At 46.7% G+C, this 18,529-nt stretch overlaps 1 protein-coding gene across 2 annotated transcripts in view; it reads left to right on the top strand.

Moving 5' to 3' along the window:
* SNX2 (sorting nexin 2) overlaps positions 1-18,529 on the top strand; it is a 392,895-nt gene that overhangs the window by 208,404 nt on the left and 165,962 nt on the right. For both annotated transcript variants that reach the window (XR_015309306.1, XM_086961080.1), the window contains exon 7: positions 4,540-4,618. Coding sequence is in view for 1 of the 2 variants with exons in the window: in XM_086961080.1 (XP_086817206.1) it covers positions 4,540-4,618 (79 nt within the window). In the remaining variant the exon portion in view is untranslated. The remainder of the gene's footprint in view (positions 1-4,539; positions 4,619-18,529) is intronic.

The following is an 18,529-nucleotide window of genomic DNA, read 5'->3' on the forward strand; positions in this document are numbered from 1 at the left end:
AAAATTCTCAGAATTTTGCCTTTAAACCATTCATAAGTGAAGTATAACAAATGGAAATCAGTATGTTTTCATATTTATTAGTATTGGTTTGAACAAATATTCATAGCATTTGCATGCTCCTGCCTTCTATCCTGTGTTCGGAGGTTTACAACTCATTTTTCTTTGAAGAAGTCTATCGAATCGCGAGATCCAGTGATGACTCCTTTTCGAGGTAATGCGGATGGTCATCGGCTCCATCTTAAGATTCTTTTTCTCCTACATTGGGCTTGGACGTGCACGTTGTAGCTCACTATTGAAGCCCCTTTTCCAAGCCTACTTGATCCAGAGAAGCTTACTCAGTCGTCGAATAACACCCTGGCGCAGCATACACGTCGATGACCAGTTGTTGAAGAACCGATTCGAAGAGCACTCTGCATCTTCCATCAGAAACTGAGAATGTTCAGGGAGGGGTGATGGAACGGACCTGTACAACAGTGAACACCTGGTGTGCAGTTTCTCTCTCTCTCCGGAACATGACAAATAGGACTGTGCAGCGTATCAACAGTTCAAATTCCCCAAAACATTAAGATGCGGTCAGGCACGTCACCGTGCCACAGCATGGAGACCACTGCCGAAATGAAGGTGTCAGTGGGAGAGGAGATCATTGGTGCTGATGAGAAAGGGTAGTACAAGGGAGGCAACTCGATAGGTAGCATGTACTACATCTTATCTGGATACTCTGATGTCGACACCGGAACCAGTGTTGTCAGAGCCACGCCCTAGAGAAGATCAGTCCAGCAGCCCATTCAGAGAAGCCGGTTTTGGTGCTCCTTCACCTAGTAGTTCCGGTCGACACTAAGAGAAGGCTTTAAGGCTGAGAAAGGACAAAAGGCCTCTCTATTCTAATCAAGCTCCTAGCCACAAACAAAAACATGGCGCTGTGGCTCCTAAATCTCGCTCATTCATGTTTCTTGCCTTGAACTGCACCCTCATGAGAGCAGTAGCCATGGCAGACACCGGAAGGTTACATTTACTATTCTAACTCCAGACCAGTATATTTGGGGAAAGGACAACTTTCCCCCAAATATACCAGGAGGTTTATGTATTAGTCTACCACCAGTCCTAGAATATTTTGGGGAAAGTTATAAATTCTGCATGTATTTTTAGGAAGAGTTGATGAGTAATAATTTTGAGTTGGAAAAAGTACTGCCCTGAGGGCGCAACTAGGAGTACCTGAAATCTCAGACCTCTGGACGCCATGCCTCCCAGACACAGTCAGCGCTGTAAGTCATGGCATCTAAGCCTTCAGCATTGAAGCAGTCGACATCCAAACCATCGGTGCCAAAAGAACAGTTTCCGAAGAAGTGGTCAAAAAGCCCAAACAAGAACATTTTGGCACTGATGTCCAAGGTGATCCTGAAACACCACAGACCCAAGAAAGGGGAGGGCCTTATCATCAAGGAACCGTAACAGGTCCTTGATTTGCAGCAGAGAACATTGATCCACAAACTGGCTAGATCACTGTCCCGTAAAAAGAGAAAGCTAGAGTTTAAGGAACCTCTAATACATCCACCACCAAAATAGGACTATGGTCAACAAAAGCACTAGCCCCCCACCCCCTCAACTACTACACAGCTCACCTGTACAAGCTTTCCTATTGCAGTCAACTACACATTCAGCCACTGGAAGTGCAGAACAATATTCTCCAGGGAATGATTTTGAGGGGTCTTCTGACTACCAATGGAGCCCTGACAACCCTTGGGAAGATTATAATGTTGACCCACTGGAATGACCCAGATCTTGAGCCAATTCCCAATAAACCATCTCCGCCAGATGACACAACCACTTATTGCAGTCCTACAGAGAGCTGCAGCATTCCACAAGATGGATATGCCTGTCACACCAGAGCAGGAAGTCTTCTTGGTGGACCCTTTATCGAGAATGGAAAAGTGTCTCCAATATCTACTAATGATCAAGTCAGTGCTAAAACCAACCGTTGAGATTTTGAAGGACCCAGTCAAAAGTAGGGTACTGACCCTCTAGGTTAGAGCAGTATAAAACCTTCTGGGGGTACCCTTTCCCAGATACCTCAATGGTGGCTACAGCACAGAATCTTGCTGCAGCGCAAGCAACACAAGATACACCTCCTCTTAACAAAGTGAGTTAGAGCATTGTCTCTGAAGAGGGTGGCTGTAGGTAATGCCAACAATTGGTGCAATGCCATGTCTGTTGGGCTGCTCTCCCGATACAACCGAGCACAATGGAATGCGATGGATCTCTTCTTCAGCACCCCCAGATGAGTATAGAAAGAAAGGGGATGACTTAGTCGTCGAATGGGAACTTGTATTTAATGCGACCATTAGATGTGCACTGGATGTGGCTGACACTTCAGCAAGAGGTATCAATTCTGCTATCCTACTATGCAGACCTGTGTGGCTGCATATTTCAGGATTCGAACCTGAGCTGCGGCAACATCTTCTGAATGTGCCCTTTGATGGAGAACATCTCTTCTGCCCCAAGGCAGATGAAGTGCTAGAAAAGATAAAAAGGACAGAGACAGCAAAAGCGATGAGTTGGCTACAGACAGCCACCTTGAACCAGTCCTCTCGAAAGCAGTAGGGAAGGGGTGAAGGAAAAGCATCCACCTCAGATCAGGGCTGATTCTACCAGCGGTAGCAGCAGGCCTACCTTCAATAGTGAGACCGATGCAAAAAGATCAAATTACGGACAAAATGTTGAACAATGTGAAACATTCACCCCAGTACAGAACCCTGGGCCTAAACCCCAGTACAGAACCCTGGGCCTAAATCCATTGTTTTGTTTGCCCACCATGCCATTCCAGTTTAAACTCAGCCATATGTAAATCAGTCTTGACCCTGCTCCCCATGGGAACTGTCCAGCCTGAACTGCCAGGCCCTCACTGGACCGGAAAAAAGCATCCTGGGACTGGTTTCATGGTATCACCCCATTTCATCTAACCTAGCTTGTATCCATTGGCATGGTGAGCTAGAGGGCCCACATCTGGGCATACCTGTCCCACTCGAGGTGACAAATGCAAAAAGAACGATTGATGGACGGAATGCTGAACAATGTCAAACATTAACCCCAGGACAGAGATCTGGGCCTAAATCCATAGTCTGTTTGCCCACCGTGCCATTCTAGTTTAAACCTAGCCATATGCAGATCACTCTTGACTCTGTTCCCCATGGGAACATTCCAGCCCAAACTGCCAGGGCAGGTCCTTCCTGGACCACAACACAAGCAACCCAGGATCTGTTTTGCCCTTGTAATGGGCTCATCAACCGGGTATAGGTGTGTTCCAGTGACTCAGTATTCACGGGTCCCACGTATGGGCATACCTGTCCCACTTAAGGCAACATACTAAATTATACAAAAAGTGATGGATGTAACGATTGAATTAATTAATCTCACTCACTGGTAATTACTCGGGTCTTTATCCCAGTGCATCGTTATTTTGCACACCATGCCACCTTACTGTTGACCGACCTGCAGGCAAATCAGTCTTGAACCTTGCTCCAATGGGAACAGTCCAGCCTGAACTACCAAGCCATGTCTTCCTGACACGGAACACATGCAACCCATGACCTGTTTTGCCCTTGCTTCCAGTAACACAGTATGCGCGTTTCCCATATCTGGGCGTACCTGTTCCATTAAAGGTGACATACTAAAGAATACAGAAAGTGCTGGACAGAATGTTTGAGCTTTTGTAGGACGGTAGCCGTGTTAACGACTTCAAGCTGTTGCTTCTGACTCAAGAAGGACCTTTAGTAATAACTAAGGCTTTTGCTCGCGGGTATAGTCCAGGCCAGACTCCCAAACTGAAAATAGCCCTGGCATAAATGCTCAAACCTGCAGATTCTCTTCTGCTCCTCGCACTGTATTTTTCTCCATCGCTTCTCTCTTCTCCCTCTCTGAATACTTTCTTTTTTCTCCTCTCGCTCTAGCTCTCTCTCTCGCTCTCTCTCTTCTATCGCCTCTCTCCTCCCCCCCTCTCTCTCTCTTCTCTCTCTTCCCCCTCACTCTCTTCTCTCTCTCCCCCCCCCTCACTCTCTTCTCTCTCTCGCTCTCTCTCTCTCTCCCCCCCCCCCTCATCTCTCGCTGTAAGCCTCCCCTGCTTTCTGCAATTAATCTTGAGGGAAAGTGGCAGATATGTGAGGTGCGGCCCTGGGATTTCAAAACTAGCCTCCAAGGCCGGAATAAAAGGCCTGTTTGAAGCTAAGTGAAAGGCTAGACCAATTGACTCTGGCAATGCTTGTTTTAGTATAGCCTCTAATGTTGCTATTCAGTCAAAAAGTTATGACAACATGAATTTGTGGCAGTAAACAATCACAAAGAGTAAGATTAATATTTTATAGATGGATGACTATAATTTGTATTTATTGCTGTGCAAGTAACCGTTTATCACAATTTTGTTAGAATGCCCTTTTTTATCCCAGTGAACTACATTAATATATAACCAGTGTAGTGAAATAGCTCATATTTATTTGAACAGTGTTTATTGTAATGATTTTCTTTGATATGTCACCATTTTATTTGAAGGTATGACGAAGGTTAAGGTGGGGAAGGAAGACTCCTCTTCTACAGAATTTGTGGAAAGAAGAAGAGCATCACTAGAAAGGTATGAAAAGGAGTAGTAGAAATACCTTAAATCTTTCTATATGTGAAATTGTCACTATACATTTTGGGCCATATAGCTAATATATAAGCCTAACTACAAAGGCTGGATGGTTAAGCATTTTGATCATGTTCTTAAAAAGCAAATTTATCTGCAAGTGGCTTTTAATTCACTACGAATTCTTGCTTTTCGTTTTTTGAAGACTTAAATATTAGAGCTTGAAGGTAACAAACTAATCATGATACTCAGTTTCCAGCAATGCTACAAGAACTATTACTATTATATATTAAAAAATTAAAAAATGTATAACCTTTATTTTATTTTTTTCCAGTAAAGTCACAGTGGGTATACAGTTGCAAGCGTGCTGTCAGAAGTGGTCTGAGGACAATGTGATATATTTTAAAATTAAATAGGACACAAGTGTTTGCTTGCTCAGATATGCAGTGATCCATAGAACTGCAGTAGCTAAAGGACAGTACCCCAATTTAGTTTAACATCTAGCAGAAGTCATCTACGTACCTCACTGTAATTATGCCACACACATTCAAACCTGCATGTCGTTGTAAGTACTATCTGCTGTGATAACTTCAAATCCCTGTTGACTACTTTCTTATGAAATTTTATATATTCCAAATACATTGTCTCTTGCAAATAAGTGCATGGTCTTTTGGTTTTAAGATCTAATTATGTGTTCATTGCCATAGAATCCACACTACGATTATGACTCTAAATAGCTCGCATGCTCACAGCAACTAGAGTTGAAGTATTCTTTATTTTTTCTCATATGAGGAGACATTTATATGTTTCATTAATTGCTGATCTGTACATCAGGCCCTTCTGGCCAGTGTATGTGGAGTTGCCAGAACACCATCTATTCTGCTGTATAGATTATTAAGTATGAATGAGGCAGGCCAAATTTTAGTTAATTTGATTGAATGATTATGATGTCACTATGAGGCCAGCACAGTGGGCCAAAGGGTGGTTGTAGCCACATTTTCAAATCCAGCTAGAGACCCTGAATTGGTACAGCAGCATGATAGTGCATGTGTGGCAAATTAACGTCATCTGGACGGACCAGTCACTTCCTTAACACAGGAGCAAAGCCATTCATGGCGTCAGCCAGTAGATTCATAATGCTCCAAGATAAATGGAGAATTAAGTAGGGGGGTCACTTTGTACTACTGTATATTTACTTTAAAATGTAATAGGTATATTTAATTTTTTCTTTCTGAAATACGCTCCATTATGAAGCAAAATGATGCTCAACATGAAGGCCACTTTTTGTCTTCTAACACTTCTTCTTCTCAATGTTTTCTATAATTCTCAATGAGGTTAATAGATGTTATCCCATATGCTTTTGAGAAAGTTTCACAGGTGGTGCCTCTATTTTGTAATTGAGGTATTCCGCCTAAATACAGATTCCAAAATTGATCGTCCGACAATATAGTCATAAAAATATTGTGTGTACAGGTCTACTGATACACTGAACTATTTATTGCTTAGGTCTGGTGGTTGCTATATGGGTCATTGCTCAATCATGGAAATCAACTAATGCACTCAGCCTGGGAAAATGGAAGAAGGTGTTGCCAAATGTAGAATTCTTGAGAAAAAAAGTTTATTGTGAAATATGGGCCAACTAGATACTAGATTACTTTGTTGCTGGCAACACCGTTGTGTGATTTCCATGCCTTATGATTAAAGACATATGTATATTGATGTGTGGTATGGTTGATGTTCCAAGTTACAATTTAACAGGGACCACAACATAAATATTCTTGTGCACTGCTGTATTGTTGAAAATGCCGCTAAAATTTGGCTATTTAACAAAAATGTCATCAATACCAAAATATTGGGGGCCACAATATCAAAGGTGAATCTATCCGTTTTTTATGGGTTTACTATAAAATTGGTCTTAATAATATCTTTTCTATATATTTTTATCATGGTTATTTATTGTATTCTGTTTTTCTTTAGTGTACTTGTTATTTTAAAAATTTCTTAATTTTTTGTTAGTTATAGTGCTGTATATTTTGTAAGATTTATTGGGGAATTAGGTGGCTAATTTAAAATTTTCTATGAATGAATGTTAATATGTTAATTGTTTTATAATTTATTCTGATAGTTAAGTGATTGCTATATTATACATGGTTTAAATTGGACATGAATTGTATGCTTAATATTAAGAGGTAAAAATGTGCATATATAAAAAAGGATTTTTTAAAACCTATTATGGGGTTCATTAGGGGAATGGATTGTTAGTTGATTTAAAAGTCAAATACACACGTTTTTGGTGTGTGAATCTTAGGTTTGAGGGATGTTTTTTATTCAATAAATTTTTTTCAATGTGATATTTTTTTTAACCAATTTTGTTAATTTTACATCTTTGAAAAATATGTATTTTTTTCAATTTCAAGATGTTTTAATAGTTGGTAGGTTTTTCAAATATGTTAATTATTTTTATTTATAATGGGTGCTATTATTGTCTGGATATACTGACTCACCACCTGCCTTGCTTTAAAAATATACTCTACCCCGAGTGTTTGTTAGACTGGAGTTAAAATAGTACATTTGCCATCCCATAGTGTATGTACTTTCCTAGCATTTGTTCCACAGGTAAAATAATAAATTAGCCTTTACTCCCCAAATATATGTATTTTCCTCAATGTAGGCTTATCAGGAGTAAGCATGGTAAACCTGCCCCTCTCCCCGGTCCCATTTGTGTACTTTTCCAATATTTCTTAGAGTACAGTTAGAATAGTAAGTCTGACATTCTCCATGTATGCACTTTCCCTAATGTTTGTTGTACTGGAGATAGAATAGGAAGTCTGATTTGACCCTCCCACCCCCCAATATATGCACTTTCCCAGTGTTAAACTGGAGTTGGAGCGTATCTGAAACTCCCCTTCCCTCCATTGTGTACGGTTTACAATGTTTCTTTGTAGTTAGAATAGTAAGCCTGACCTCTACCAATGCATGCACTTTCTCCAGTGTCTGTTAAACTGGACATAGACTAGTAAATCGGACCCAACCCCCACTCCTAGGTTTGCTTTTTCCCCTAATGTTACTACGTACTACTTTACGTTTTAGTTCACTCTGAATTTATATATAAGATATTCAAATTGATATATTTATAAAACCATTTAACTTTGAATTATTTGTCTTTTAAATTATTTCATGTTTTATGTGATTTAGTATGTAATTAGTGTATTATTTCTACAGGTTTAATAAATATAGAGAATGAAATGAGTGCTTTTAAGATTAATTAAATATAAATGTTCATATTCAGTTTTATCATAACATGTTAAATTTTTAGTTACAAATTTATATTGAATGTTTTTTAATTTATAGTCGACTGTTAGAATTTTAAATTGTTACTTGTATTTGTAACAATTATATATATTTTTTAACTTAAGGCACAATTCAGTACATAAATATAATACATTTACTTTTATGTGGTGTGTTTTTTTATGCATTACGAGATGTAACTTTTTAAAATTAAAATAATGTTAATTAGATTTAAATGCATATACTTACCAATGTAATGTTGATATTTTAGTCCACAGTATTTTTGTAGTTAATGGTTTTATACTTTACATACACTTTATGTGTGTAAAGTTAATATTTGTACTGCACCATTTTTGTTTGACATTTCATCAAATAGCTGTGATAGGTGATCCACTGTAACAGTGGCAATAAACAATGGCTGTCATTCTTCCATTCTGTATAGGATTAGCTCAAAAGAGATGTGTAATGTTAATAGTGCTTTTAACGCTGCAGCTACCCAATAAAAGAATTCATAGATGTTTAGATCACTAGCTTATTAATATTTCATTTATAAGATTGTGTAGACTGACCCCAACACAGTCTTTATACCGCTTCGACTTTGTTATGAATATAATTAATCTGAACTGGTTTTCTTAAATTGAGTGATGAATGGAAGTGGATAATCTGTTTTCACCATTCAGACTAGATTCCATTCTGTCCTATACAGGAGGAATCCCTCCACATTAATCAGTCACCAAGGGGGCGTGGCTTGGATGCCGAGGAAGTAGGCAGCGTGAGCTCGGAGCTCCGCGCCCGATCCCGGAAAATATCCTGAAAATCTGATCGGACCCCGACGTAATTGATATCATCCGACACTGGAAGATACCACGGAGGGTCCGGTGCCCACGGAGGACGACGCCGGGCCATTCCAAACCCGTTATCCGACTTCGAAAGCTGGACTCAGGCGCGAAGTCTTCGACCTAAAATGGCGGCGGTGGCATGAGACACGGAGACGACGGAGTCGCCGGACCGGAGCCCCACCAGGAGCTGCTACCTCTACAGTTCGGAGGTGTTAGCAGTTGCATCGCGCCCCTCCCTGGGTGGTGGAGTGGACCTCGGGCGCACCTCGGGCGGTGGCTGGGATCCGCCCCTTGGTAGTAGCGGCGACAGCATGGCTATGGCCCTGTGATGATGGCCCCGGGTCTCTGAGCACGACTGGCGCCATCCGGACTAGCGGCCGATCGGAGACTCTGCTCCCTAGAGACAGCCTTGGATCCGGTGTCCTGAGCGGCGCCCCAGGCGCGGAAGGGACAGGTTTTCCCGCTGCGGCTGCAGGGGACCTCCCCGAGGACGAAGTCCGGCGACGTGCGGAGAAAGAGCAAGGACAGAGTCGGAGGCCATCGCTCGTGCCGACCCAGATGGGGAAGCCAAAAGGGAAGGGAGATGGCGCGACCGATACAGAGGCTGCGGACGGAGCGGATCGAGACCAATCGGCATTACAGCGGATGCAGGACCGTATCCTGGAAGCCATCACCACCACAAAGGACGCTTTGCAACAAGATATAGCCCAGGTGGCGACGGGCTTGGGCCTCCTGAAGGCCGACCATGATAAACTTAAGGACAGAGTGAAGTCCGTGGAGATCACGGTTAAGGAATTAGCCCCGGGCCATGCAGCGGTGAAGGCGCAGATGGCGGAGGTGATGGACCGCTTGAAGGTGCTGGAACGGAGGGCCGAAGATGCGGAAAACCGGAATAGGCGCAACAACGTACGCCTCGTGGGCCTGCCGGAAAAAATTGAAGGCGACGATATGGTGGGCTACCTCGATAACTGGTTGCGAACGGAGGTGGCACCGGAGGGACTGTCCCCCTTCTTCTCCCTGGAGCGAGCGCATAGGGTTCCGGCGCGCCCGCCGGCCTCAGGTCTCCCTCCTCGCACAGTGGTGTTCAAGTTGCTCCATTATCGGGACAGGGACTGGCTTTTGCAGAGGGCGAGAGAGGCAGGGCCCTTCCAAGTGGACAACAGCAGGGTCACTATGTTCCCGGATTACACGTTTGAAAAGCAGCGGCTCAGGGCGAACTTTCTGTCCCTTAAGCGGGAGCTCCGTGATGAAGGCATCAAGTACTCCCTGTTGTTCCCAGCGAAGCTGAGAGTGGTGGTGGATGAACAATCACTTTTCTTCACGTCCTCTGCGGACGCTTGGGCCTGGTGGGACAATTATAAAGCGGGAACGGACGGTGCTAAGGCCAGGGAGGAGGAGGCTAAGGTGGCACAACCGGTCAGGAAATCCCAACGAATCAGGAGGAACCGCAGGAGGACCGGCAAACCTTCGGTGTCGCAGACGGAGGCGGAGAGGCAGGCGGCTCTACAGGCGGTAGCGGACTTATCCAGGACCACCAGAAGTCAGTCCGGGAAGGGCACGGACTCAGGGGACCCGGGCACGGACTCGGAGACGGGGCAATCGGAATTTGGTGGAGCCCGGGGCCCTATTGTGACGCCGCAGACCTCGGAGGAGATACTTGAGGCGTGCTGACCTGGACTAATGGAGTGGACTCGCTGGTTGGACACCGGGGCACTGGGCCCGTGGCAGTGGAACGCTGTTTATTGAGGTTTTGGGGCGCTATGATGTGGGGATTGTGGGGTGGAGTGCGCGGGGTTGATTTGCTTTGAGGATCTATCGCATCGAGCCACGCCTTACTGGCCCCTAAGGTCACCGCAGTGGAGACTGCGACCATTACTGCCTTTCTTTGAGGGGTGGTTGGGAGTGTTGGTTTGGATGGGGGTACTTCCAGTTGCGGGGGGCCTGTCCTGGGGGGGTGGGCGTTGTGAGCAGTTGGGGTTGCTCGGGGGGTTGTTGTTGTTGGAGGGGTTTGGCTTCCTGTTTGGAGAGGGAGGGTGGGTTGGCCCGTGGTCGCGGGACACGTGAGGACATTGTTTTTTATTGTCTGGTCCGGTTGTGTGGGGGGAGATGGCTAGTACCGGGGCACTGAAATGTGTGTCCTGGAATGTGCGGGGTATGCAGTCCATGACACGCAGGCATAAAGTTCAGGCATACCTCAAGCGTAGAGGGGTCCATATAGCGTTCCTGCAAGAAACACATCTTAATAAGCAAGAGGGGGCTGCTCTGCAGAGACGCTGGAGGGGGCAGCTGTTTCACACGACGTTCTCGGCCTTTGCAAGGGGGACACTGATTTGGGTGCGGGCGGGGGTCCCCTTCCAGGTAACAAAAACGTTGGTAGACCCGGAGGGCAGGTATGTGGCGGTGGAGGGGAGGCTGAGAGGCAGGGTGATATCTCTCTGCAATGTGTATGCTCCTAATGTAGATCTGCCCGCATTTTTGTCTACAATCTCGGGCAAATTGGCGGGTTATTTGGCAGGGCCGGTCCTTTTGGGGGGGGGATTTCAACTCGGTCGAGGATGTGTTATTGGATAGATCCCATCCCCCACTGCGCGCGTCCCCAGTGCATAGAGTCGCCAAGCGCAGGTTGGAATGGCAGGAGAGCTGGGCCCTCACGGATGCATGGAGGGCGTTACACCCCACTACTAGGGACTACTCCTTTCACTCTCACTTGCATGATCTGCACGTGAGGCTAGATGCGTTTCTCTGCTCGCCATGCGTGCTCCCTGCGGTGGGAGGGGCGGAATACTTGGCTAAGACGATATCGGACCACAACCCATTGTTGATATCTCTGAACTGGATGGTGACCGCTAACTGCGTGCCAACATGGCGCCTGCAACCCGACACCCTGGATGATCTGTTGTTCAGGGAGGCTCTGGGGGAACGCATTGAGAGTTACTTTGAGGAGAACAGTGGCACGGCCTCCACGAGGGCGGTAGAGTGGGATGCGTTTAAGGTGGTGGTGCGGGGACACTGTATTGGGCACACAGCTGGGGCCCGCAAGACTTTGCTGGACGACTTGGATAAGGCTGAAACGCGGCTGAGGGAACTGGAGAAGAGGCGCCCGAATCACCCTGAGTTGCAGGAGGGGCTTAGCGGGGCGCGGGAGGGGCTGGCTGTAGAGCTGGAACGGCTGCGCAGCTTTGACCATAAGGCGTACATGACGAGGGCGCATGCGGAGGGCGATAAGGCGGGGTCTATGCTGGCGTGGCTCGCTAACCCAGTCAGGAGGGGCATGCCGATCATGATGATCCAAGAGATAGGGGAGGAGCCCTGCCATACTCAACCCGGGATCCTGAATAAGTTTCGTACTTATTACGAGGGGCTCTATGAGCGAGGTGAAACAGGAGGGGCGGATGAACTAGGGGAGTTCTTGGACGGCCTCCAACTGCCAAGAGTGGAGGAATCGGAGGCAGAAGAGCTGGGTCGGCCCATCACTCTTGGAGAGATAGGGTGTGCAGTAAAGCAAATGGCCAGAAACAAAACCCCGGGACTTGACGGACTCCCGATCGAATTCTACAGTAAATATCTAGAGTACCTTGCTCCGCGACTGCGTAAGGTGTACAATGAAGCGCAAACGAAGGGTCGGCTCCCGGGCTCCATGAGTGAGGCCCTTATGATCCCGCTCTTAAAACCGGGCAGAGAGGGTGCGGCTTTGTCCTCGTACCGTCCATTGTCCATGTTGACGACGGACTACAAGATCCTGAGTAAAATTCTTGCCAACAGACTGCTGGTGCACATGACGGGCCTTGTTCACAAGGACCAGTGCGGTTTCATTCCGACACGCAACACTACCCATAATATTCGTAGGCTTACGAGACTGATGGGTGCGGACTGGCCAAGCGCCGTTTCCCCATTTGTTCTTTCCATTGATATAGAGAAGGCCTTTGACAGCCTGGAGTGGGGATACCTGTATGAGGTGATGCGACGCTTCGGATTGGGGGACGGATACATAAACTGGACCAAGGTCCTTTACACTGATGCGGTAGCGAGAGTCCGAGTGGGTACTCTGATCTCGAGGCAATACCCGGTCAGGCGTGGTACCAGACAGGGATGTTCCCTTTCTCCGCTCTTGTTCGCATTGGCTATGGAACCCTTCGCTGTGGAGGCCAGGCTGGGCCGCCACTATGCCGGTTTATCGTTTAGGGGCAGGCCGCACTTCATTTCCTTGTACGCAGATAACCTGCTGATGTTTCTGGCCGACGCGGGCCCCGAGCTCGAGGGGGCACGGCGGCTACTGGGGCGGTTCGGCCGGTTGTCGGGCCTGAGGGTCAACTGGCCTAAATCCTGCCTATTCCCCCTGAGATCGGGAGAACCGTGTCCACTCACCGCGCAAGAACTTCGGTGGGAACCGCGCTGCTTGCATTATTTGGGGGTCTATATTTATCACACCCCGGCTGATTTGCTGGAAGGCAACGTCACCCGCTGTATCAGTGCCCTACGGGGGTCCATGGACTTCTGGTCGACCCTGCTGTTATCCCTGGCTGGTAGGGTCTCCCTGCTCAAAATGGTGGCCCTGCCCAGGCTTCTGTATTATTTTAGGACACTCCCGGTGTGGGTCCCGAGCTCTATTTTTAAACGCCTGAGATCTCTGGTCATAGCGTTCTTATGGGGCACGGGAAGGAGGCGCATAGCGCTCGACACTCTGCTGCGCCCCAAGGATGAAGGAGGAATGGCGGTGCCAGATTTTGAGGGGTATTACCTGGCTGCGCAGCTGCAGATTTTTACCCAGGAGGCTGCGAGAGTGTATAGAGGCCCTGAGGACGCGAGAGTAGAAGGCACCCCGCGGCATGTTCTAGCGTACATCTCGCTGCACCAGAAGCTCCGGGTGGGAGATTTGACGGTCGAGGAGCAGACGTTCCGACTCTGCTGGGACCGGGCCCGTAAGCGGGCGGGAGTCCGCCTTATGTATGCCCCTGAAATTCCGCTGGGTATGGTCACGGCCCTCCCGCATGGAGGTGACTGGTCGCGCTTGCTAGGTTGGGAGGAGGCGGGGATACAAATGTTGGGTGATCTATACGAGGATGAAGTATTGCTGCCGTTTCAGGAACTGCAAGAGCGTTTCGGCCTGCCGAGGGGCGATTACTTGTTGCATGCAGCGGTCACGGGTGCTATGCAAGCCCACTGGGGGGAAGGATTGCGGGAGCCGGGCACCTCCATGTCCTGTCAATACATGATGATGGCTGCGGGGACCTTCAAGGCTGTCACTTGCTTGTACTCTAGGATGCAGCGGGAGGCCTTGCAACCATTGACGGCCCTAAAGGCCAAGTGGGAACTGGACCTTCAAGTGGAAATACCTGACACGACCTGGGGCCAGTTACTGAGGCGAGCACGGAAGAGCTCGAGAAACGCCAGGTTTCAGCTAATCCACTTTTATGTCATCCACAGGGCATACCTCACACCGGGGAAAATACAACAGTATTTTGGGGTAGACAACGCTGCTTGCCCCAGATGTAATACGGTCGGGGCGGATCTGGGTCACATGCTATGGGATTGCCCCGCTCTGGGAGACTATTGGCAGGAAGTTGGGCGGGCCCTTAACAGCGCGACGGACAGAGACATCCAGTACACGAAAGCGGTTGGCATCCTCCACTGGTTCCCTCACACGCCCAGAAACAAGACCACTAGCAAATTTATAGACTTGGGACTTATTCTGGCCAAGCGGGAGATAACGAGGAACTGGAAGTCGAGAGTGGGGCCCGCATATAAAAGATGGTATGGGGAATGCCTGAGGTGGGCTGCATGTGAAAGTACCCTGAGGTACCAGGTGGCCTGGAGGATGAATGACGAGAAGGCTCTGGAGAGGGCAACTGCATGGGAAATGATTGTGCAGGCGCTTCGCGATATGGATGCTGAGGAGCTGGAGGGCGAGGGTGAGCTGGATGGGGCAGACCCTGTCACTATGCAGGAGAGCACACCTTAGCGAATGTCTGTTCCTCCTACAACGCGCCAGACACTTTTACACTACTGATTCATTGCAGAGCGACCACGGGGGGGGGGGGGGTGGGAAGGAAGTCGGAATTGGCGGGCTGTTGGGGTACCGAAATAAGGGGAGGGGGAGGGGTGAAAATCACAAAAGCAACCCAGCAATATTTAACTACTACTACTGTCGGACATTGTAAGATGATACGAGAGGCATTTATGGACAAGGCCACCCGCACCAGCGGAAAGGGTGGGCCTCCCGGATAAAGTCGGACTGGATAACACTAACCCTGTACACAGTGAATTTATATTGTTGACTATCTTGTCTGTACATTTATATTGGTGATGCAATAAAAATGATGTAAAAAAAAAAAAATTAATCAGTCACCAATGATAATTTCCAATCTGTTCATTTATATGTATCTGCAGCTGTGTAGTGACGAAAATAATGTTCTGCTAGTGTTCGCATGATATTTAAAAAGCAAAGAGCGATGCCATGACATTTAAAACACGTTTTGTTGTGTTTCTAATAAAGTGTTTTCGCTTTTCATTACTTTCAACAATGTCCCCTGTTTGGTCAAGCCAGAGGCCTTTATTGCATTTTTTTCTGAATTGCATTTTCCCTCCCCGTGCAGAACTGGACCATGCTGGTATATACTGGCCTTATGACCCTCATATACTAGATAAAAGTAAGGGACAAAAAGTGACACTGGTCATTAGAAGTTCCTTGCATTTGTGCTCTGCAGCCTGGACCTAATACTAAGAGTAAGATTGTATTCTCCTGGTGTACAGCCTAAGCTCAGATCTGCCACGATGAAAAATTACAGACATGATTGTGGTTGCTACCAGGGAGTAACTAGAATATCCATGCTAAGCTATAAGGTGCGGTGTCCTGTAGGGCCTTGTCTGTGCCAGATGTTCAAGGTATCCATATTAGCGGAGTGTCTATGCAAAGAAGGTACATGCAATGAATGTAGATGGTTTACTAATAGACACAAGTTGAATGCCCATGCTTTATCGTACCCAGAAATTACATTAAAGAATGTTGCCTTTATGAGCAGCAGAAGAAAAGAATATCCATGCGCAGTTCTTCCAATATTTGTGGTTAAGATTACACTACATTTCAGGGTTCTGTAATGCTGGTGGTGTCTCTATCAGCTAGTCAATTGTGGTACTTTAACCCATCACTGCTTACCCACATCAGACTGAACTGTGAGATGAATGGCGGTGTGTGTTATTCCTTCTATGCAACATACCTTCATTTAATGTTTTGCTTTGTTTTTTAAAATTCTTTCATATGTATTGCTAATTGTGCCTGTGGATAGTGCAGTATTGAGAAGTCCTGACTCGAAGTTTGTTTGTAGGTACCAGACACCAAGTTCTTCTGCTGTTCATTATAGCTGTGGAAGCAGGATACCATGTATGTTTCATATGCAGTCACACCTCTTCCACTATTTGTATGTTTAGCCTTTTTTTCCCCTTTTTTTCTGAGTTTTATATAGTGCAAACTTGACCCAAAGGTATCGGATATCAGAGCGCTTTACATGAGCACCAGTTGCATTACCGAGACGTTCATTTCTGTTAGGCACGGGGAGATTACGTGATTTGCCCAGAATCCCAGGATGTTGTGCGTTGTTGCCGAGATTCAAACCTGGTTCCCCAGATTTGAGAGCGACCACCCTAGCCATTAAGCCACATCCTCTCCCCAATACCCTTTTTATTGCCTGCTGATGTGGATCAAAATAGTTAGCAATTTTCTGTGCCGGCCAGTGCTCCTCTTTATCTCAGTTTTATTCAATTCTCACTCTCCTCTCCCATCACCTTGGGTAGCATATGCTGGTTTTAAAACATTCATGTAAGGCCAATGACCAGTTGGAGGAGCTGACCCTGATAACTTCTGGCTCTTGTTATGGAAGCAGTAATTTAGTAAATGCCTGATCTCTTCATTGTTGCCACTGTCACCATGTCCCTCTAGGAACATCCTGCTGTGCATGCAGAGCAAGCGTGACTGTACCCTAGAGGAAGTATTATGTTTTATCAGCACAGTGGTCAACACATGAGCATAAGGGGTAAGCACCAGGATTAGGCATGGGCGGATTTTGCGGATTGGCAATCCGCAAATTTGCGGATTTGCGGATTGCGAAAATCCGCAAAATCCGCGAATCTTCGCAGATTTTTTTTTTTATGTTCGCGCGGGTTTCTGCAAGTTCGCGAGGGTTTTGTACAATTTCGCAAATTGCGAAATTGTACAAAACGCTCGCGACCTTGCAGAAACCCGTGCAAACACAATGTGCCCAGTAGGGTATGTGCCTCTTGTGTGTATAAAAGGTCAGAGAAAGATCAGTTCAGCAGATGAAGAGAAAGAAGCTCCTGGTCACAGGAACAGCACGGGTATTGCGCTCGTGAAAGTCAAGGATGCAAAGCCTATCCAGCATCACAGGTGATTTTCCAAGGTAGATTTGGGAAGAAGGCACACCTGTCCAGCCTCGACGACGCTCACAATTGTTTTTGGGCTAATGAATGAGTCACTGAATTTGAGCATCAACTAGTTCGAGCGACCATGTGTGTGTTACTATGCAATCGCCCCGAAGGGCGCAGGGGTCCCTTGAGTGAGCTGTGAGCTGTAACTATTTTACAATGGCGCCAGCAAGCTGCCAGCGCCGTTGTAAAATAGTTACAAAGTTAGCTTGCACAGGAACCACTAGATAAAACGAAGCAGGTGCTGCTTTATTTTATCTATCTAGTGGTTCCTGTGCAAGCTAACTTTGTAACTATTTTACAACGGCGCTGGCAGCTTGCTGGCGCCATTGTAAAATAGTTCCATGAGTGGGGGTTCAACTTTTGAACCCGTTACGTCCGCGGATTTTTTTTTGCGGATTTTGCGGGAAATCCGCAAAATTCGCGGATTGCGGCATTCCCAAAAATCCGCAGGCGTAACGGATTTCCCGCTCACCCTTAACCAGGATATGGTATCAAGTACCCTCTCTATCGGAGACATCAAGGCATCCTACCCATAGAACCTGTTCTCCATATGGGGCCACTGACCCTACGCAAGTGTGTGTGTGTGTGTGTGTGTGTGTGTTTCGATTTATATAGCGCACTTTAACCCAGGGGCCTCAAGGCGCTTGCTTAGGGAACCCGTCCTGGTATTCCCCTGTGAGATACCCCGGCTGGGTATCCGCAAGGTGAAAGCCAGGCACCCCACCGCGAGGGGCCGTAGTGGAGATTAAGCAAGCTATTGCCCAGAGTCGCAGAGTGTGACCCCGTGAGTATAGAAAGGCACTGGAGCGAGAATTGTCAACACCGTGGAATTTTTTGAGCCCAAGACCCGCCGAGGCGGGGAATCGAATCCTGGTCCACGGCCGATCTCAGCTTCCGGGTCTGCCGCCTCTAACCACTGAGCCACGCTTCTCCACAAGTGTTGAGAATAAGCCTGGGAATGCTGATTTCAAGGTCTGAGGAAGTGTCATTGCGCCCCTGGGAGCCCACTTCCCTTTTCGGAACAAACACTCTTTTGTTCTGGAATGTTGGCACCATCCTGTTGATAACACCAAGCCAGATGCAGACCCCTGGGCCAGGTCAAGTGAATATGAGAACCTATATCGAATCAAGTGGAACTACTCTCCGAAGGATGTTGGGGCTCTGTTCATCCAGACCCTAAAAAAACACAAAGATTAAAGGCAACTGTGTTCTTGTAGTAACTTTGACACCAATTCAAATTAATTTCTTGTCATTTCGCCACAAATTCTCAAGGAGTCTTGTGACGTTTGACAGATGCTATCTTGATGTCACCGGACCATAAATATTGGGGTCTCCAAGAAAGGCTTGTATT

Source organism: Lissotriton vulgaris, chromosome 3_1, assembly GCF_964263255.1.
Source record: "Lissotriton vulgaris chromosome 3_1, aLisVul1.2, whole genome shotgun sequence".
NCBI classification, from domain to species: domain Eukaryota; kingdom Metazoa; phylum Chordata; class Amphibia; order Caudata; family Salamandridae; genus Lissotriton; species Lissotriton vulgaris.